Source organism: Suncus etruscus, chromosome 1 (assembly GCF_024139225.1).
Source record: "Suncus etruscus isolate mSunEtr1 chromosome 1, mSunEtr1.pri.cur, whole genome shotgun sequence".
Taxonomy (NCBI): domain Eukaryota; kingdom Metazoa; phylum Chordata; class Mammalia; order Eulipotyphla; family Soricidae; genus Suncus; species Suncus etruscus.
The window spans coordinates 150,834,024-150,856,378 of record NC_064848.1 but is presented as its reverse complement, the minus strand read 5'-3'; the positions used below and the strand labels follow the sequence as shown (position 1 = coordinate 150,856,378).

The window sequence follows — 22,355 nt, the reverse complement described above, 5'->3', positions numbered from 1 at the left end:
AAGTAGGCAAACCTTGAGGAATGCTGCACTTAAAGATAGTCAGAAACCAACCATCTTCCGCTCATGGGAAAGAGAAAAGAGGTATAGTGGAAGCCTGTAAAGAATCAATAGAAATTATAGTCATCTTCCAAACAGATGAAAATTCCAGCTACCTCAGTTCGTTTTTTTGAGGGGGGGTTGGTTTTGTTTGTTTGGGTTTTTGGTTTTGGAACCACACCAGCAGTGCTCAGGGGTTACTCCTGGCTCTAAACTCAGAAATCACTCCTGGAAGGCTTGGAGGACCATATGGATGTTGGGGATCAAACCCGGCTCCATCCCAAGTCCACGGCATGCAAGACAAACATCCTATGCTGTACTATCACACCAGCCCTACCTACACCAATTTTAGGGCTGAAAACTCTAGGGTCTTCTCAGAGAGTGGGAGAAGGTAAACTGACACCCTTCACCCAAGCCTAGTCATCACACCTACATCTCACACCAACCACTTTGTAAAGACATCGGCTTGGCTTCACAAATTCACAACTAATCTCAGAAGAGGTGGAAGTCAAACCACAAAAATTCCAAGACAATCACACAATCTTCTGGCTGAAAAGTACTATGGGGTTTCTTTAGTGGGGGTCGATCCAAGTTCCTGCCCCGCTAAAATCTTGGTAGCTGCAGCCATCCCCCACAGCTGCCACAATGCCAAAACCTCACTTTTATTGTTTCATGAATAATCTCTGCAGAAATGCCAAACTGAAGAAAATTCAAGGTATTCAGATTTGGGGCTGAAATCTAGGTTCTACTCAGAGTGGGAGCAGAAGTCTCCCCACATTCACACTCCATACTGTCAGACCTAGCATCCATGCCCTCATCCCATATCCCAGAGACAAAGACATATTAACTCATTAGCTTAGTTCCACAAATCATGGAATTCCTAAAGCACATAGTTAGTTGCATATGTCCATACAGCACCTCCAAATTCCACAATACTGACAGTCAAGTAAGAGCAAACTAAATTAGATGGGAAGTAGATTAGAAGCAATTAAATTCAATAAACAAAAACAATAATACTGAAAGCTCAACTAGCAACAAACAACTTAGTAAACCCTCAGACCCCATGGTGAGATATAACAATTTTCATTAATTTTATTTTTCTGAAGTATTTTTTCAAAAATTCTATTAGCCATTTGGTTGCACCAAGCAATACGAAATAAATTATTTTGTGCCTGCTAAGGAGGCAGGCTTGGAGGCTTGGTAGGAAATTGGGGAGAATGATAGAGAGAAGGTCACACTGATAGTGGAATTTGTGTTAGCATATTAAATTCCCAAACAACTGTATTATGAATAAATTTGTAAACCATGGTGCTTAAATAAGTATTTAAAAGAAAATATAACGATATAAATAAAGCTTGGACCATTTACACATAAAACAATGTACTCCATGACTATTAAAGATATGCCAAAGAAAATTGTCTTTCATTTTTGTTATTGTACTAGATGTTATTCTTGTATATGTGTGTTTAATTTGAAGCTAGACTGAGATAATATATGAGATAATGTATTGTTAAAACTTACTTGAAGAAGGTGATCAGAGATCAATAGTGTATGGAATGGATTGAATTATATTTGAAATCTGTGTAGATACAAGTTCCAAATTGTTAATATAGTCAAGAAGTTGGGATGGGTAGAGGAAGTGTATCTAAATGAAAATAGAATTCTACTCTGAAAATAAGTCCTGGAATTCAGACAAGAGAAAGAAAACCACAGCCTTCGTTTTTAGAGAAGGGAGAACTGAGATTACCACACTTCCTTTCCATGACAAAATAAATTGCAGAATTTTATAGTCAGGAAATGGAGACATCTAGCAATTTCCTTAGTAAGATAGTTGAGATGAGGAAGTTCTTCTGAGTTGGTTATATAGGATGATGGTTGGAGGGCTGTGATGAAGTGGGTTCAAGGAGCATGTAGGGACTATGCTCACTTCGATTTAATTTCTTACAGGTGGGGCAAAACAATTTCTGGGTTCTTGGAAAGATAGATAAGTGCAGTCTATTGGTTGACGATGATATGTGTGATTTTTTTTATTTTTTTTTGATATGTGTGATTTTTTTTTGTTTTTGTTTTTTGTTTTTGTTTTTTTTTTTTTTTTGGTTTTTGGGCCACACCCTGTGACGCTCAGGGGTTACTCCTGGCTATGCGCTCAGAAGTTGCTCCTGGCTTCTTGGGGGACCATATGGGACGCCGGGGGATCGAACCGAGGTCCATCCTAGGCTAGCGCAGGCAAGGCAGGTACCTTACCTCCAGCGCCACCGCCCGGCCCCGATATGTGTGATTTTTAAAGTTATGGAAGGGATTGGGTGTGTAGCTCAGTACTAGAGCACATGTCTTGCAAATGTGAAACCCTTAGTTAAACCCTGTTATGCCTCCCAAATAAAATATAATTTAGGGGCCAGAGCAATAGCACAGCTGGTAGGGCATTTGCCTTGTATGTGGCTGAACTAAGTTCAATCCGTGGTATCCCACAAGTTACCCCAAGCCTTCCAGTAGCAATTTCCGAATGGAGTCAGTTCTGACTGAAACCCAACTATAAACATGTTTGTAACCATGGTGCTTAAATAAAGATATTATGATTTTTAAAAATTTAGTAAACATTTGGATTAGAGTTTTGCCTTTGCTTCCTATATTCTATGAGAACCTATACACATTCTTTTTCTATATCTGTATCACCCAACCTATAGAATAGTACTACTCATTTCATAGAATTTTTGTATGTATTAAATAAGATTTTTGCTATGCATTTATAGCAGTAGGTAACAGAAAAAGACTTGGTGATATGACATTAAAATCCTTATTCAAGGGCCCGGGTAGGGTGGCGCTGGAGGTGGTAAGGTGTCTGCCTTGCAAGCACTAGCCAAGGAAGGACCGCGGTTCGATCCCCCGGCATCCCATATGGTCCCCCCAAGCCAGGGGCGATTTCTGAGCGCATAGCCAGGAGTAACCCCTGAGCGTCAAACGGGTGTGGCCCAAAAACCAAAAAAAAAAATCCTTATTCAAAATTAGATCTTTTTATTTGATAGAATCTGAAAGTTAGAAAGTTACTTAGACTCTCACAACCTGATTATTCTCAGAAGGGGAAAAGAGTAAGCCTGAATCAGGACCAAGTAAGTCACATACATCTCAAATGTATATCTTCCTAGTCTGTAGATTACATTTAATTTTTGCTCCTAGGTATGAGCTTCTTCTAGTCTCATGACCAAAAACCATCATGAGACTTTGTGTAGGCTCCTGTCCTCTGATATGGATGTCACTACTGATTCATCAGGAAGTTTCTTTTTCCATGCCCACCTCCAGAATCCTACTTGTCAGACATAAGTCTGACTTCATTTTCTGTGCCTCTCTAAACAGCTGAGTAATATTACAAGGAGCTCTCATGATTTCTCTTATGAACTTTCACTGGTGGTCATATGTTGAGTATATCATAAAGCCCTCTAAAGGGCTCTCTAAAGGATGCTAGAGCATATAAATTCTTAACTTTGTAAGATATTCAAAATAGTTTTCAAAATGTTATATTAATTTTAATAAAATCATAAAATATACAGGAGACTGGGCCCGGAGAGATAGCACAGCGGCGTTTGCCTTGCAAGCAGCCGATCCAGGACCTAAGGTGGTTGGTTCGAATCCCAGTGTCCCATATGGTCCCCGTGCCTGCCAGGAGCTATTTCTGAGCAGACAGCCAGGAGTAACCCCTGAGCACTGCCGGGTGTGGCCCCCCCAAAAAATATATATATATATTTTATATATATATATATAAAAATATATATATATATACAGGAGACTGCATTGATTAACAGATTATCTTACTCTGCTTTTACTAATTATTTGTGTATTCTACAGTGATTCTATTATTCCAGAATAAACTTTGAAAATATGAAAATATGTTATTAATTATATGTCACAAAGCATTACAATTATATCCTAAGAGTAAAGGCCAATTAATATAATCTCCCTATTATCTCTTGATGTTCTTACAACAATTGTCTATATAACAATTAGAAAATGTCTATTATGGGCCGAGAGATAGCATGGAGGTAAGGCATTTGCCTTGCATGCAGAAGGACGATGGTTCAAATCACAGCATCCCATATGGTCCCCCGAGCTTGCCAGGAGTGATTTCTGAGCATAGAGCTAGGAGTAACCCCTGAGCACAGCTGGGTGTGACACCCCCCCAAAAAAAAAAAGAAAATGTCTATTAAAATGTCTATTTTCTTTTATTTATATTTAATTAAAAACTAGAAATTGATTTTTTATATTATCTAGCAATACCACTCCTGTGGTATACCCTAGGAACACAATAACACAATACAGAAAAGCCCTCGGCACTCCTTTGTTCAGCACAGCACTATATACAATAGCCTAACTATGGAAACAACCCAGGTGCCCAATAACAAATAAGTGGCTAAAGAATCTGAGGTACATCTATACAATGAAATACTATGCAGTCGTTGGGAAAAATGAAGTCATGAAATTTGCTTATACGTAAATGGATATGGAGGATATTACATTGAGTGAAATGAGTCAGAGCAAGAAAGACATGGAATAATCTCACTCATTTCTGAGGTATAAGAATAAAAAGATGGTATGGTAATAATGTCCAGAAACAATAGAGATGAAGAGCTAGGAGGGACAGTCCATGATAGGAAGCTTGCCACAGAGTGGTGTAATGCAGTGAGAGTTAGAGAAAGGGCAACTATGACAACTATGATCATTCTGGACAAGAACTGGGTGCTGAACAGAAATAAAGTGATATGCATGATACAACTATCTGCCCCATTTTACAGGCAGGCAGAGGGTGGAGGAAGAGGGAAACTTGGAATATTGGTGGTGGGAAATATTCATGGATGAAGAGTAATGTTCGGGGCCTGAGAGATAGCACAGTGGCATTTGCCTTGCAAGCAGCCGATCCAGAACCTAAGGTGGTTGGTTCGAATCCCGGTCTCCCATATGGTCCCCCGTGCCTGCCAGGAGCTATTTCTGAGCAGATAGCCAGGAGTAGTCCCTGAGCAACACCGGGTGTGGCCCAATAACCAAAACAAAACAAAACAAAAAAAGAGTAATGCATATTATAAGACTGAAACTCAATCATGAAAAACTTTGTGACCACAGTGTATAAATAAAATTAATATAAAGAATTTTATTTTATTACATAGAACAATGGTGACATGAAGCCGACACTAAGTTGGAGCTTAAAGTGTTGGAACATATGTGCATAAAACCCTGCCACTATTAATATTGTAAATCACAGTGCCTAAATAACATTTTTAAAAATTCTAGATATATTCTCTCCCTATTGCTCAACTTCTAGTCATGGTTTTTCAATTCAACTCTACAAAGAAATTAATCTTTAAAAGGCTCACAGAGCTTTTATATTATCTAATTTCTGTGGTCTCTAATTTTTTCCTTTTATTTCCTCCTTGTTCACTTCATTTCATCATCTTTTCTTCTGCCTTCTTTTTATTTATTGTTCACTATTGTTTGCAGCACCCAAAATGCCCTTTAAGATCTGTATGGCTCAGTCTTTGGTTTTCTTCAAGCTCTCCCAATAAGCTTATTTTAAATGTCAAAACTCCAAAACAGGTTGTCTTTATTATTTCATTTCTACTTTTCCTTTATTCACAAAATTTATTTTTACCATAAACATCTTGTTAACAACTCTACTTAGATATAATTAAACATTAATTAATAGTAGTGCACCAGTTTTATTTTTATTAGGATTATTTTAATACTATAAACATTTAGTTCATTGTCCTTCAATGTGTTAACTTCTGTGTCATGAGAATATGACTGTGGTTGCTTTTAATAAATTAATATTTTGAACTTCAAGGTGTCAGATTTATTGTACAGCATCATATTGGAGGACAAAAATAGAGTTATAGATTCATAAAAAAAATTCAAATGTATCACTGCATTCTTTTGTTAGTTTTTTTTAATGGTAGATTTCCAGAAAAGGGGGTACTGAGAAAAATTTTCTGAGATGGAGGTGGTAAACCAACTAAGTTTGGGAGCTCTTGATAAGATGAATTACTGGCTTCCTTTAGAATAAAATTCTGTTGATGATGCATTCTCAGACCTACTGTGGGTACAATTGTTCTACTCTTCTTACACCCTCTTGTGGCAAGATTGATGAATTTGCACATCCTTTTCATTTTGCACACTGAAGCTGAGTCTCCCTTTCTTCCCAAGGACATGCCTACTGATCAAATGTGTGGTCTTCTTTTGCCTACAGACTTTCTGAAACAGGCTTCTACTTAAACTCACTTCATTAGTGAAGAACACTAAATGCTGGGTAAATATGGAGCATTTGGGAGAACTTCAGACAATGTATCTCCTGCAGTTTGTGTGCAGGCATTTTCATCTGACCAAATAATAAGGAATGATTTGGGAATAAAAATACAGAGGCTCTTTAGTTGTGTGCAATTCTGTTTGTTTAATTTTGCTTCTGTTTTCATTGCCAATGGGAGTAGAACACTGAAAACCCCACTGAAACTCATACTGTAAAGTGCTCTGCTCTGCTTGCCTATGCTTTCTAACATCCTGTTTTAATCCTTCTCTCCTTGCAAACCTATAAAATTGTTCCTCAGCAATGAGGAATTGGCTCTCACCTTTGGCCACTTACATGCATAGCAATTTCATAGCTCCTAAAGCAGACCCATCCACGACCACCCACCACCCATGAGGTGTTATTTTACTAGGATTCTGCATAGTTCCTTTTTTTAACTGGACCCACAGAGTCCAAACATAACACTATTTTTCAAAATTACATAGATCAGCTTTATTCTCCACACCCCTATCCTTGTAGTTATGTCACACATTTAACATATGGAGATAGTCTCAGATGCAATTTTTTGGCCCCCATTTGGACATATGTAAGTGAAATATTTATTTATAGTAGTGATGGAGTAAGGACCACATATGAGATATAAACCAGAAAACTCCATGAGAACTGGCAGACAACTTGGTAACTTGAGTCATCCTGAGAGAGGTGATGGGGAGTAGAAACAGAAAAATAGTGGAAAAGAAAGAAAGAAAGAAAGAAAGAAAGAAAGAAAGAAAGAAAGAAAGAAAGAAAGAAAGAAAGAAAGAAAGAAAGAAAGAAAGAAAGAAAGAAAGAAAGAAAGAAAGAAAGAAAGAAAGAAAGAAAGAAAGAAAGAAAGAAAGAAAGAAAGAAAGAAAGAAAGAAAGAAAGAAAGAAAGAAAGAAGAAAGAAAGAAAGAAAGAAAAGGAAGAAAGAAAGAAAGAAAGAAAGAAAGAAAGAAAGAAAGAAAGAAAGAAAGAAAGAAAGAAAGAAAGAAAGAAAGAAAGAAAGAAAGAAAGAAAGAAAGAAAGAAAGAAAGAAAGAAAGAAAGAAAGAAAGAAAGAAAGAAAGAAAGAAAGAAAGAAAGAAAGAAAGAAAGAAAGAAAGAAAGAAAGAAAGAAAGAAAGAAAGAAAGAGGATGCCTCATGTCTATGCTAAACAGCATGAAAAGTGTCAGGAGAAAGGGCCAAAGTTTCATCTTTGTATCCTTTGTGCCTCCCCCTTAGTTTGGACAGACAGCAAACGCAGCTTTCCTTTGTTATTTTATGCCAAGAACACTGTTCCATTGCATGCTCTATTGGATTGGCCTAATTATTGTGAATTTCATCAGCTGAGAAATCATCTCTTTCTTAAATCTAAGATATTCCTACTCATAAGAATCTCCAACAATTAGTGGTGTGTCTGCACTAACACTATCAAGTACTGAGGCTGTAGAAGAGTGAGTTCACACTCAATTTTGCCAATAAATCAATTAATAAATAAACAAACCACCAAAGAGATGTGGTGTTATTACTCTTGGGTCTTAGGAAGAAACTTTAAGAGGTTGAAGACTGAGGGGGAAATTTGAGCCACTGAGGGAAATAATAGAGAGACCTATCAGCTATGAAAAATACCGTAACAACACAGGACAATATATGGGAGTTTAACCTTGACCATAGTATAAGTATGCTATCAGAGAATGAATTATACTTTGCTTTTCTTTCCCATTAGAATATCATTAGTTATCATAAAAAAGATCACATACATACATTATGTACGTTTACATATGCCAAATTCATATTGTTAAGACATAACTTTAGAAGTGTGCACAACTCTGAGCAACTTAAATTTAGTAGAGCAAGCTCCCATGTAAGAACCACCTCGTTACAAAGTGGAGCACAATCAGTACCTTAAAATTTGCTTGTAGACCTCCAGCTTTTTACAGATGAAAATGGTCACTTCACATTCAAATTAATTTTTTCAGGTAACAAACATCCAGGAGAATGAGTTCTTCTAGAAGGTGACTCAGACCTCTCAGTGCTCAGGGGACAAAATGGTAGCTAAAGATTGAGCCCTCGGCTCCCTCATGCAAATCTTGAACTTTAGAATCATTTCTCTGCACCATGAGGATGATGTCTCTAGAACAAAACTAATCTTTAAGAAATTGATAGCAGCGTCTTAAGTTATGTCGAAAAGCCTCTATGAATTTGTCATTTCGGAGAGTAAAGATAAAAGGATTCAGGAAAGGGGTTACCACTAAAACCATCACAGAGGCCACTCTGTTGTACTCCGCAGCCTGTGTCTGCTTGGGCTTCACATAGAGAAACAAACAGGTGCCATAGCCAATCACAACAAAGGTAAAGTGTGAGGCACAGGTAGAGAAGGCTTTTCTCCGACCTGAAACTGAGGGGATCTTGAGGATGGTGCAGATGATGTAGGTGTAGGATACAACTGTAGGGATCATGGAACCATTGATCACAAAGACAGCCATTAAGAAAAGAATAAACTCTGTAAAAAGAGTGTTGTCACAGGCAAGTTTCAGTAGCTGTCCTCGGTCACAGTAAAAATGGTCTAACACATTTGATTTGCAAAAGGTAAGTTGAAATGTAGCATACACTGGCCAGATTTGAAATAGAAACCCAAACACCCAAGACGCAATTACTACCCAGATGCAGGTACTGCTGTTCATAATGATGTTGTACCTTAAAGGATTACAGACAGCCACATAACGGTCCACAGCCATGGCACCCATGAGTATAATCTCTGATGTACCTAAAGAAAGGTACAAATAGAGCTGTACAGCACAAGCACTTAGAGAAATTGCCTGAATCCCTGAACTCAGCAAGCCCCAGAGCATCAAGGGGACAACAACAGATGTTATTAGGATCTCTAGCACAGAGAGGTGGCCAAGGAAGAAATACATGGGAGACTGCAGACGTTTGTCCACACAAACCATCAGGACAATGAGCATGTTTCCCATCAGTGTCACTAAGTAGAGAAAGAAGAAAGTAGAAAAAAGAATATCATGTAGCTCCTTGGAGCCAGGGAAGCCGAGGAGATAAAATTCAATGGCACTAGAGTAATTCTTCAACATTTAGTCCTTTGGTCTTGCTCTTAATGAAATCTAGAGTACAAAGGAAAGATAGAATGATTCCAATTTCAAGGGAATTCCATTTCCAAGTTAAGAAAATAATCTCTGTAGGTGGCTACACATTACAGACCAATTGATTTATCTTTCACTATGAACTATGCATAGCTAATGTTTAATATTTTATGATGGAAGTGTATCTTTTCTATAAAATAAAAAGATAGATATGTTCAAGGACATGAACAATAGTCAACCAGCCATCCCACACTTAAGCCATAACAACCTACCCACCAGCCTCCATCTCTCCTCTGATCTACCATAATATCTATTTTTCTAATCACCACCTATTCCATTCAAATGCTCTAAACCAGTCTGTTGGTATCCATATTCTGAAAAATAAACAACAGTTACACAAAAATAATTTTGACCAACCCCACATTGATATGGTTTCTTCTTTCCTTTGTTTTCTCTGTAGGTTTCATTAACTTCATGGTCAACTGAATTTTTTAATTTTGGTATCCTTTATCGTTATTACTAGAGATTTTGTTTTGTTGTGTTTGGGGCCCATATTCAGAGGGATTATTATGGTCTCTAAACAAAGGAATTACTCCTAAAGTACTTAGGAGATCATATGAAAAGCCAGGGACAGAACATGGGTTGGGCATGTGTAATACAAGAGATAGTTAGCAGGGAGATCAAATGTCTCAAGGAACTTGTCATAAAACAAGAGCTATTTTGAGACTGAGTTCTGTTTTCTGAGACGTGACTCTTTGAATTGGGCATCTCTTACTGCCTCTGTAATCTTATGATGAAAGCCATTCCTCAGCTCTTACGTCCATAAACATCTTTCCCAACTAAGAAGAGCTTTGCCAGCTCCCAGTTGAGCAATGTTTTATTGATATTATGAGCTTCTTATCATTAGAAGCAGTGGGGAAAAAGTATGAAAAAAGTATAGTTTTTCTCCCAACCCATATAGGCTCTGCATAATTCCCATCATTGCCAAAAACCAGCCTCAATTTAGAAGTAGTATATTCCCCTTCCCTGGATCACAGCCTTTTAGTTTCCAAAATGAGAAATGATCTCCAGTAGGCAGTCTGTCATTATTACTAATCAACCCATAGTCCAAGACCCATAGAAGCTTGAAAAAGTCCTCAAAGAATATATCTACTTTTCTATGGCCTTCCATTTTCTCCAGAATTCTACACTAAAAGGTCATAAAAAACTCAAAACACATCACAAGATCTACTTGAGATATTTGTGCTCCATCCCCACAACATATAAGTCACTAGAAATGTCTCTAGTTCATGAGACCATCCACAATCATCCTATAACAGAACCTCTTCATATGACAGCTTCTCATTTAACTTGTTTCTTGTTGAGTCTCAGGCAGAGCTGAAAGTGAAGTTCTCTGAGGTATTTTCTCTACATTTTCTTGTATACCATCACATTTGCCAAAAGCATCTTTGAACACAGAATAAGCATGTAATTTTAATGTTCATTATATAAATAAATTATGAAATCAATCATACACCAGCAGCAAATGAGCAGAGCATTTCTTCTGGCCTGCTATTTCTTCAGGAATAAAGTAGTACTTCCCTTTCTTTCTTCCCTAAATGGTCAACTGGTCAGTCTGGAGTCCCTCTCCCTGGAGAGAAATGGCAAGTATATATATGGAAGAAAGAAAGAAAATTTTGAGAGTAGGCCCTTGTCTGTAGCCAGCACTCAGTATCTAATCTACTCTCCTTGCAGAGGGGGATTTGGTATGTAGTTCAACTCCTCTGTAGCTTCCTTACCCACTCTTTAGGCTCTAGATATTCCTATTCTAGAAGGCAGAGAAGCAGAGAAGTCTAGAACTACATTATGCCATGGTCTACTTCTCAATTCTACCAGCAGGGACCTCTGTTAGATACTCACCTACAGAGAAAGAAGATGAACAGGAAATTCTTATGATTTGCCAGGACTCTGACTCAGGTAACTTCCTACCTCACCAGTGCTAAACATACTTTGTGTGCAAAGGCAGACTTTTGCTGTCTCTGATCCTCACCCCAGCATGTAGGGGAAAAAGCTTAGGAGCAGCAGTGTTATAGGGAATACAATTGTCTCTGTTTCTCTAAGACCTTGCCTTCTCCTCTTTGTCCCCCAGGAGAGATATTCACTAAGGAACTACATTTTCAAGTTCATGGAAACCCTAGGGATTCAGATAAAAGAAAACCAGAAAAACTCTTACCTTTCCCTCCTGAGGTTAATCAAATTTAGGAACACAAGAAAATTTTGCACAACGGGAAACTTGAAATCCCCTACTTAGGAGTTTCTCTACATTCAAGACATTTTCCTCTCAGACCCTACTCCTGGGTATGCCCCCCAAAATTAAGCTGTAAACAGTCATTCTCCACCACCACCCACCCCTTCTAGATTGTCTTACATTGTAGTTTATCACTGCAAAGCCAAACCAATACTGCAAGTAGAAAACATCACAAATAGCATCAAGAGGAACCAAAGCAATAGTATAGTTAGGGAGTTTTCCCTGTATATAGCTAAACCAGGTTCTATCTATTCATAGCACCTCATGTGATTTCCCAAGCCCCATCAAAGTGATTCCTTAATGCAGAGCCAGGAATAAGCCCAGAGCACAAATAAAACAAAAATAATAATAAAAATAATAAGACATTTTTTAAAAAGCAGAAATGTCAAGGTATATTATAATGTAGATATACTAACAGTATACTTCTTTTTTTTGTTTTGTTTTTGTTTTGTTTTTTTTTGTTTTTGGGCCACACCCGGTAACACTCAGGGGTTACTCCTGGCTATGTGCTCAGAAGTTGCTCCTGGCTTGGGGGACCATATGGGACACCAGGGGATCGAACCACGGTCCGTCCAAGGCTAGCACAGGCAAGGCAGGCACCTTACCTTTAGCGCCACTGCCCGGCCCCTAACAGTATACTTCTAGGCTTCTTAAATTAATGTTTTAACAGTATCATTTTTTATCATCCTAATTTCAACACGTATATTGAAAGTTCATGACATAGAGACATCATAGAAAGAATATTACATTTTTATTTGGAGTATTTAATTCATTTATTAAGAAATTTATTATTGATACTTTTTATTTAGAGAAAGCAGCTGCTTTTTATTTTATGCATTGTTATATCATTCTATTCTTAGCCTTCCTCTTGATAAATTAAGATTTAAAGTTTTCATTATAGTTTCTCTGTGGCATTTTACTTAAACCATTTTTTGGATTATTTTAGGGCTTGCCACATGGATTATAATATTTTATTCTTAAATTAAAGATTAATGTTTTGGGGGTCAGAGTGATAGCACAGCTGTAGGGCATTTGCCTTGCATGCAGCAAACCCTGGATGGACCCTGGTTTGATTTCTGGCAACCCATATGGTTCCCTGAGCCTGCCAGGATCAATTTCTGAGGGCAGAGCCAGGAGTGGCCCCTGAGCACTGCCAGGTGTGACCCATAAAACAAAAAATAATAAAAATAAGATTAATGTTTTGTAAAAAAAATTATAAAATAAAAGCATACACAGGAAATGCCCATATATGTTCTTTATGTTTGAGTATCTGGTTTTTACTTTTGTCCTGTTGTCTTGAGGCATAATTCAAAAGATCTCAGAAGCAGGAGTTTGTGTCAAATACTGAGATTAGTCAGCACAGGGGAGATTAGTTTTTCACGGGAAGCTAAGCTGTAACAATATCAGATCAGTGGACATTTAGTTTTCCATTTAAGAATCTGGTAAAAGTACATATTTGGAAGGAAATTCTTATTAATAAGCCATTCAGCTTTGTGTCAAATCTTTTTGTTTGTTTGTTTGTTATGGAGTCACATTCTGCAGTGCTCAGGGGTTACTCCTGGCTCTATGCTCAGAAATTGCTCCTGGCAGGCTCTGGGGACCATATGGGATGCTGAGATTTGAACCACCGTCCTTCTGCATGCAAGGCAAATACCCTACCTCCATGTTATCTCTCCGGCCCCTTGTGTCAAATCTTTAAAACAACTGTAGTCCATTGTCCATTTTCTGCTCCCGTGACATCTCCAAACTGCCCACTTTTTAATGCAAGACGTCCTCATGGATTTTATTTTGGGCAGGTATAGTGCTTAGCATTTAGAGCCTTCAAACATTTACAAAACCAAATTTTTCACTTCTCAAAGGTTTTCTTCTGATTTTCTCTAAAGTTTTCTTATTTATGTTTACCTTCCTCTCTTCTTATGTATCCCCATGAAACTCTAATATATGAGCTCCTAATAAATGGAGCTCCTAAATTAATCCTTTACATTTTTCAATTTCCTCCTCCTCCTATGAGAGTTTCTTGCATGTTGGATTTTTATGTTAAAACTGAAGCAATCCTTGGCTATGCGGTGAATGCTCACCTTAATGGTAAAATAGGTATCTCCCTGGGTAGGTAGAAAATTCCTAACTGTCTGCATACAAACTTTCTCCCCTGCTTCTCAACAGCAGCTTCCTTGGGAGATGGTATCTCCACATGCCAAGACTTTCATTGGTTCTGTTGGATTATTTGGATTTGCCTCATCTAGATTTTCTTAGTTGCAGAACTCTGTCTTTTATAGTCTTATTATCTTCAGAAAACTTGCATCTCCTTTCTCTTATCACATATTTTATTGCAACAATATCATTATTGTAATTTTTCCCATTGTTTTGTCCTTATAAAGAATTTTCTTTTATTGATATGTGTTTTTACAAGGGATGGGAACAGATAGAAATGAATGGTCAATTCATTATTTAATATAAAACTTTATTATTTTTTATTTATTGAAACATAAACCTTGGCTTCCTTAGGAAAGCAAGGGTCAACTGCCTTTGGAGGGTTCTTTTTGATGTTCCTTGATGTTTTATACACTATCTCTTATGACCCTGATGTTTTAGGGCAGTCATGGGGATAAACATGGTCCTGTCATGGAATTGTGTTTTGGTCATCCATCATTGTGTTTTGATGTCATCCTAAAAGAAAAAAATGGAAAGAGTGAAAGAAGAAAAATGTTTGTGTTTTGGTGTAGAGGAATTAAAAAATAAGGATAAAAGTCAGAGTTTAGTGAGATACTTACTCTGAGATCTCCCTGGTATATGAGGTACATGGAAAGAGAACAGATTTATGAATAGCTAATATCACAGTGCTTTGGATACTGTCCTGCTTTCTTGATCTAATCATGTCAGTCAAGGTCAAGGGTAGGTAAAGTAGAAAATTAATGATTATAAATTGGTCCAAAACAACCTAAGTAACAATATTGGGTCATTTTCAAAGCCATTGCCATTGATGCTATAATTATAGAAGTAGCATCCTAACAATTTATAACAAAAGGATAACAAAACACACTGTTTTGGGGCCGGGCGGTGGCGCTAGAGGTAAGGTGCCTGCCTTACCTGCGCTAGCCTTGGACGGACCGCGGTTCGATCCCCCGGCATCCCATATGGTCCCCCAAGCCAGGAGCGACTTCTGAGCACATAGCCAGGAGTAACCCCTGAGCGTCACCGGGTGTGGCCCAAAAACCAAAAAAAAAAAAAAAACACTGTAAACTTCTGACCCAAAGTAACTGCTATGCTTGGAGGTAAAGAGTTGGGTTCCAATCAGATATCAGTATATGTATGATCTTGATCAAAATTGACCAAATAAGAACATTATTTGGTAAACAATTTAAAGAAAGTTGATGTCTAGTTAGCATATGGTTGTTTAAACTTTAATTAAGGGTCTTTTTCAGGGGGTGGAAAGATAGCATGGAGGTAGGGCATTTGCCTGTGTGCAAAAGGACGGTGGTTCAAATCCCATATGTCCTCTGAACCTGCCAGGAGCGATTTCTGAGCATAGAGTCAGGAATAATGCCTTAGTGCTGCCGGGTGTGACACCCCCCCAAAAAAGGGGTCTTTTTCAAATGTTGCTGAAGGGTAGGCAGAGATGTTTCCATCTTTAACATTTGTAAATATTGAAAAGCATCTCTAAATTAGGAAGAAAATATTTTTCTCTACCTGAAAAGTTTTCACTAACTCACAAGGGACCAATTATTTCCAAACTTTTAAAAGTTAATAAGATATTAGAGCAATTATCTCATTCTTTGATTGAATATAACTTCACTCAGCTTCTAATAACATATCAGGGCTCAACATCATTCATAATATTCTCTTGAGAGACTATCTACTGCAACTATCCCAATTTATCTCCCCACTTTCCCCATAACAAACAAGTACAGAAACTTCTTTCTGTTCCTATTGTCTCCTTCTGATGTGATGCTGTTCTTGAGTTCTGGATTTGGAAACTTGGTTTAGGACATAGTTATTATCCTATCAGCATTAGTTGTCAACATTACACAGGAATAATAACTCGGATTTACACTCATATTTATATCAAATGAAAATATATTAGGAAATGATTGCTCTGGATAAGAACTGGGTGTTGAAAGGAGGTAAGGTGAGATCAGTAATAATTTTACATATGATGTCATCCTAAAAGAAAAAAATGGAAAGAGTGAAAGAAGAAAAATGTTTGTTGTAGAGGTGGGTAGAGGAGAGGACAGAAGAGAGGACAGGAGAAAAATGGGGACATTGCCAAAGAAAAATGAGCATTGGTAAAGGGATAGGTGTGGACACTGTATGTCTACATATCAATCATAAAAAACTTTGCAACTGTGTATCTCGTGATAAATCAATTAAGTGGTTCAATTTATTTTATTCAATATATAAATTTATTAGGTCACTATTAGTCATCAGACACTTTCTCTTTCAGTCTGGTTTTAGGGTCCACCTGGTGGTACTCAGGGTTTAGTCCTGGCTCTACATTCAGAAATTATTCTTGGCAGGTTTAGGTGGGGGAAATTCTCAAGGCTGCCTGCTTTTATTATAGCTCTGTGTTTGTTGCCCTTTAAACCTTAAATCTTAAATGTTTTCATTCAATTCTCAAGGCTGCCTGCTTTTATCATAGTTCTGTGTTTGTCACAGGCCCTGCTTTTTAGCTATGTGCTTGTCACAAGGCCCTGCTTTTTATCTATGTTTTCTGCCTGTTCTAAGAGCTCCCGTCACTTGGGTAACCCTATAAAATGACAGGAATCAAACCTGGGTGACTACGTACAAGGCAAATGCCCTTCCCACTGTCCTATCACTCTGACCCCATTGTCAGACACTTTATTTTGTTTTGGGTCCACACCTAGTGGCGCTCAGGGGTTACTTCTGGCTTTGTACTCAGAAGTCGCTTATGGCAGACTCAGGGGACTATATGGGATGCCGAGAATTGAACCAGAGTCCATCCTGGGTTGGTCGCATGCAAAGCAAACACTCTACAGCTGTGCTATTGCTCCAGCCCTGTTAGACATTTTTTCTAACCCAGTGCTTGAAGAAGATGCTAACAGAATTTCTTGTAAAGTATTTGTCAGTATTATATTTTTAAATATATCCTTGGTGACTTCTCTTTCAGAGCCTACTTAAGGTTAGAGTCAGAGATTTACCTTGGAAATTTTAACCTGAGCTCTGTATTAAATGATTCAACTTCTAAAACCTCATTAGATTTGGGAGAAATGAGTGTATTGAAAGTTGGTAGGAAAAAATGTCTTGGTAAAATTGATCCTTAGATTCTTCAACCCTTTTTCATTTTCTCTAGATTTGTCAGAGACCTAGGGGTATGTGTGTGAGAAACACTTGAATGGTGGTGACTTTATGTGATTCTATATGTTGTTGGTAGGATAAAGCACCTTATTAGATAAAATCTTTGAATTAGTTTTTTAGAAACTCTCTTCAATCCCAAAGATCAGAGTGGACTTTGGTTTCTTATATAACACATAAGTGATCATATCAAGACTGCTTATTGATTTCTGAATTGACTTTGAAATGACTTTCAAATATTTAGCTCTAGTGAATAACAATGTTTTACATATTCTAACTCAGCTGCATCATAATTAGTAATCTACATGTTTCTGGTACTGAGAAAATTCTTTATGGTGAACAAGTACTATTTTCTATATAACAATAATATATTTATAATACATGACAACATTAACATTAACTGAGTAATCTCAAATATATAGTGCCCAACAATATTTCTAGGGTGTTTAGCAAATGTTTTTTAGTTTTTTAATTAAATTTTCTATTGATATTCATATACTGTATTTGGTTGTTTTTGTCTCTTATTTTATAAAAATCATTTGTTCCAATCTATTTTAGTAATGAAGGAATATTAAATTTATATAAACACAGCTCACTGTATAGGGAACAATAAGGAGAAGAAGCAAAAGAGGAAGAAATGAGAGTGAGAGAATGATCAGGGTTTCTATCTCCGAAACAGAAGTAGCTAATAATACAGTTAGTTGCTCAAGATTCCATCCAATGGGTCCCAGGGGACAAGCGGTCTCAGGACCATCGAGTGGAAATAAAAAATGATCAAACCCAAATATGCAAACACAAGTCAACAACAACAGAATCAAGAGACCCAAACTACAGCAAGCTATACACAAAAGATACCTGTTACATTAGTAGTTAGTAGTCCAAGGGGCTTCGGTGGAGATATGGGATGCATGCTGGGAATTATAGTGGAGGGGGGTCAACTCTGGTTGGGGGGATGGCCCTAATTCACTGTCACTATGTACCTGAAATACAACTGTGAAAGACTTGTAATTCACGTTGGTCTCAATAAAATTTATTTTAAAAAAATTCCATTCAAGATTCAATCAGCAAAGGTGTAGCTATATAAAATGTTAAAAAGTGAAACATTGAAGAAATCTTGTCTTGCATACTATTTACAAGAACCCAAAGTCGAGCCACTGTACAAAAGTAGCATAAAGGGATTCAACAAGGATCCCAAAGTAGCAATCAAGCTATGGTGCAATTCTATGGTGCACGGTCTTACACAGAGACTTGAACTTATATGTATTACTCTATCTCCAACCCTTAGCTATTTCTGCTATCGAATTGGTTACAAACTATGTAAATAAACATTTGTAGGGCCAATCAATTGGATGACATAGGACCTAAATAAATGAGGATTTGTGGGATGGACCAATTAGATCATGTGTATCTATGTAATTATGGTTTGTGTGATCAACCAATAAGAAAACATACATAAATGTGGGATATAATGAGATCTTGAATATCTTGTTCCTTCCTCATCCCTTTCAGTTTAACATTATCATATAGAAATGTATTAACTTTCAGGTTAGGGAGATAACTCAAAGACCTAGAGTACAAACTTTGAAGGCAGGAATTCCAGGTTCAATCCCTTGCACTGCATAATCCCCTGAGCACTGAGCCATAAGAAATTCCTAAGCATTAAGCTAGAGAGTAGTCAGCAAGAACCACTGAATATTGATACTCCAAAATGAAAATAAATAAATAAAAAACACAGCTGGAAGTGTCAATGCTGGAAACAACCTACATGTACTTTAAGGATGATTAATGGTTTAATTATATACATCCAGACCATATAGTAATACTCATTAATTTAAATAAAACAAACTATTGATATATACACAACTTCAGATCTCAAGGAAATTATACTGAGTTTTAAAAAAGTCAATCCTGGGGCCGGAGAGAGAGGATGGAGGTAAGGCATTTGTCTTGCATGCAGAAGGACAGTGGTTTAAATCCTAGCATCCCATATAGTCCCCTGAGCCTGTCAGGAGCAATTTCTGAGCATAGGGCCAGGAGTAACCTCTGAGCACTGCCTGATGTGACCCCTCTAAAAATAAACCAAAATAATAATGATAATAAGTAAATAAATTCTAAAATATAACATGTATGACTTCAAGTGTATAACATTCTCAGAATAACAAAATAATAGAAACAAAGGACAAATTAGTAGTTCCCAAGGATTATGGAAGAGGTGATTACAAGGAGGAGAGTAAAATGGTGTCCTGAGAAGGCAATTTGATGGAGGTGATGGTGGTGATAGAGCTGTTCTCTTTTGAGAGTGACAGATAAACCCACATACATGTTAAAAATTGGCATATATACATAAAAATAAAATGGTAATGCTGAGTAACTTATCTGGCTATACCAAAATTTAATTTGTGTTTAGTAGTTTATGGGCATTATATAAGAAGTTGCATTGGAGAAAACCAGATGAAACACATATGGGATTGTTCCATACATTTTTTGCCAGTTCTATCAAAAAACATAATAATTTCAAATTAAAAGTTTTATATAAAAATAGTTAAGACAAAAAATATAGTTAAGATTTTTAACTTATGTCTGACACATTTCTGCAAACTCCTCACAACTAATATTTTCCACTCATTTCTATGAATCAAAATTATGTCAATTTACACAAATTCTTTAGTTTATATAAATTGGACTATTTCAAACCTTATACTCAAGTAACATCTCCATCTAATATCTCAAATTCAATAAGTCAAAAATGTAAATTGTGGGGACTGGAGCAGTGGCACAAAGCGGTAAGGAGTCTGTCTTGCAGGTGCTAGCCTCGGACAGACTTTGGTTTGATCCCCCAATGTCCCCTCTGGTCCCCCAGGCCAGGAGCGATTTCTGAGCATATAGCCAGGAGTAACCCCTGAGCGTCACCACGTGTGGACCAAAACAATAAAACAAACAAACAAAAAAAAAAGCAAAATTGTTTTCTTCCAGAAATAACTCCTTTTCCATTGTTTCCAATTTTGCTAAAATGTATCACCACTTACTCATTCAGAAACTTGGATAGAATAATTTCCTGTTTTCGCCCTTCATTCTTTAAGTTTGATAATTTCTATATTTTTTTATTTAAACACATTGATTACATACATGATTGTGTTTGGGTTTTAGTCATGTAAAGAACACCACCCATCACCAGTGCAACATTCCCATCACCAATGTCCCAAGTCTCCCTCCTCCCCACCCGACCCCCGCCTGTACTCTAAACAGGCTCTCCATTTCCCTCATATATTTTCCGTATTAGGAAAGTTCAAAATGTAGTTATTTCTCTAACTAAACTCATCACTCTTTGTGGTGAGCTTCGTGTGGTGAGCTGGAACTTCCAGCTCTTTTCTCTTTTGTGTCTGAAAATTATTATTGCAAGAATGTCTTTCATTTTTCTTAAAACCCATAGATGAGTGAGACCATTCTGCGTTTTTCTCTCTCTCTCTGACTTATTTCACTCAGCATAATAGATTCCATGTACATCCATGTATAGGAAATTTTCATGACTTCATCTCTCCTGACGGCTGCATAATATTCCATTGTGTATATGTACCATAGTTTCTTTAGCCATTCATCTGTTGAAGGGCATCTTGGTTGTTTCCAGAGTCTTGCTATGGTAAATAGTGCTGCAATGAATATAGGTGTAAGGAAGGGGTTTTTGTACAGTATTTTTGTGTTCCTATGGTATATTCCTAGGAGTGGTATAGCTGGATCATATGGGAGCTCGATTTCAAGTTTTTGAAGGAATCTCCATATCGCTTTCCATAAAGGTTGAACTAGACAGCATTCCCACCAGCAGTGGATAAGAGTTCCTTTCTCTCCACATCCCCGCCAACACTGTTTATTCTCATTCTTTGTGATGTGTGCCATTCTCTGGGGTGTGAGGTGGTATCTCATCGTTGTTTTGATTTGCATCTCCCTGATGATTAGTGATGAGGAGCACTTTTTCATGTGTCTTTTGGCCATTTGTATTTCTTCTTTGTCAAAGTGTCTGTTCATTTCTTATCCCCATTTTTTGATGGGATTAGATGTTTTTTTATTGTAAAGTTCTGTCAGTGCCTTGTATATTTTGGAGATTAGCCCCTTATCTGATGGGTATTGGGTGAATAGTTTCTCCCACTCAGTGGGTGGCTCTTGTATCCTGGGCACTATTTCCTTTGAGGTGCAGAAGCTTCTCAGCTTAATATATTCCCATCTGTTAATCTCTGCTTTCACTTGCTTGGAGAGTGCAGTTTCCTCCTTGAAGATGCCTGTAATGTCCTGGAGTGTCTTGCCTATGTGCTGTTCTATATATCTTATGGTTTTGGGGCTGATATCGAGGTCTTTAATCCATTTGGATTTTACCTTTGTACATGATGATAGCTGGGGGTCTAAGTTCAATTTTTTGCAAGCAGCTATCCAATTGTGCCAACACCACTTGTTGAAGAGGCTTTCCCTGCTCCATTTAGGGTTTCCTGCTCCTTTATCAAAAATTAGTTGATTGTATATCTGGGGAACATTTTCTGAGTATTCAAGCCTATTCCACTGATCTGAGGGCCTGTCCTTATTCCAATACCATGCTGTTTTGATAACTATTGCTTTGTAGTACAGTTTAAAGTTGGGGAAAGTAATTCCTCCCATATTCTTTTTCCCAATGATTGCTTTAGCTATTCTAGGGTGTTTATTGTTCCAAATGAATTTCAAAAGTCCCTGATCCACTTCTTTGAGGAATGTTACAGGTATCTTTAGAGGGATAGCATTAAATCTGTATAATGCCTTGGGGAGTATTGCCATTTTGATGATGTTAATCCTGCCAATCCACGAGCAGGGTATGCGTTTCCATTTCCGCGTGTCCTCTCTTATTTCTTGGAGCAGAGTTTTATAGTTTTCTTTGTATAGGTCCTTCACATTTTTAGTCAAGTTGATTCTAAGATATTTGAGTTTGTGTGGCACTATTGTGAATGGGGTTGATTTCTTAATGTCCATTTCTTCCTTATTACTATTGGTGTATAGAAAGGCCATTGATTTTTGTGTGCTAATTTTGTAGCCTGCCACCTTGCTATATGAGTCTATTGTTTCTAGAAGCTTTTTGGTAGAGTCTTTAGGGTTTTCTAAGTAGAGTATCATGTCATCTGCAAACAGTGAGAGCTTGACTTCTTCCTTTCCTAGCTGGATTCCCTTGATATCTTTTTCTTGCCTAATCGCTATAGCAAGTACTTCCAGTGCTATGTTGAATAGGAGTGGTGAGAGAGGACAGCCTTGTCTTGTACCAGAATTTAGAGGGAAGGCTTTTAGTTTTTCTCCGTTGATGATAATATTTGCCATTGGCTTGTGGTAGATGG

At 37.4% G+C, this 22,355-nt stretch overlaps 1 protein-coding gene across 1 annotated transcript; it reads right to left on the bottom strand.

Annotated features, from left to right (window-relative positions):
• Nucleotides 1-8,462: 8,462 nt before the first annotated feature.
• LOC126011503 (olfactory receptor 9A1) lies at nt 8,463-9,407 on the bottom strand. Its single transcript, XM_049775288.1, has one exon. The coding sequence runs from the start codon at nt 9,405-9,407 to the stop codon at nt 8,463-8,465; it is 945 nt and encodes a 314-aa protein (XP_049631245.1).
• Nucleotides 9,408-22,355: the final 12,948 nt, after the last annotated feature.

Excerpts from the sequence above, each read along its gene's own strand:
- LOC126011503 (XM_049775288.1), bottom strand. The coding sequence starts at position 9,407 with ATGTTGAAGAATTACTCTAGTGCCATTGAATTTTATCTCCTCGGCTTC.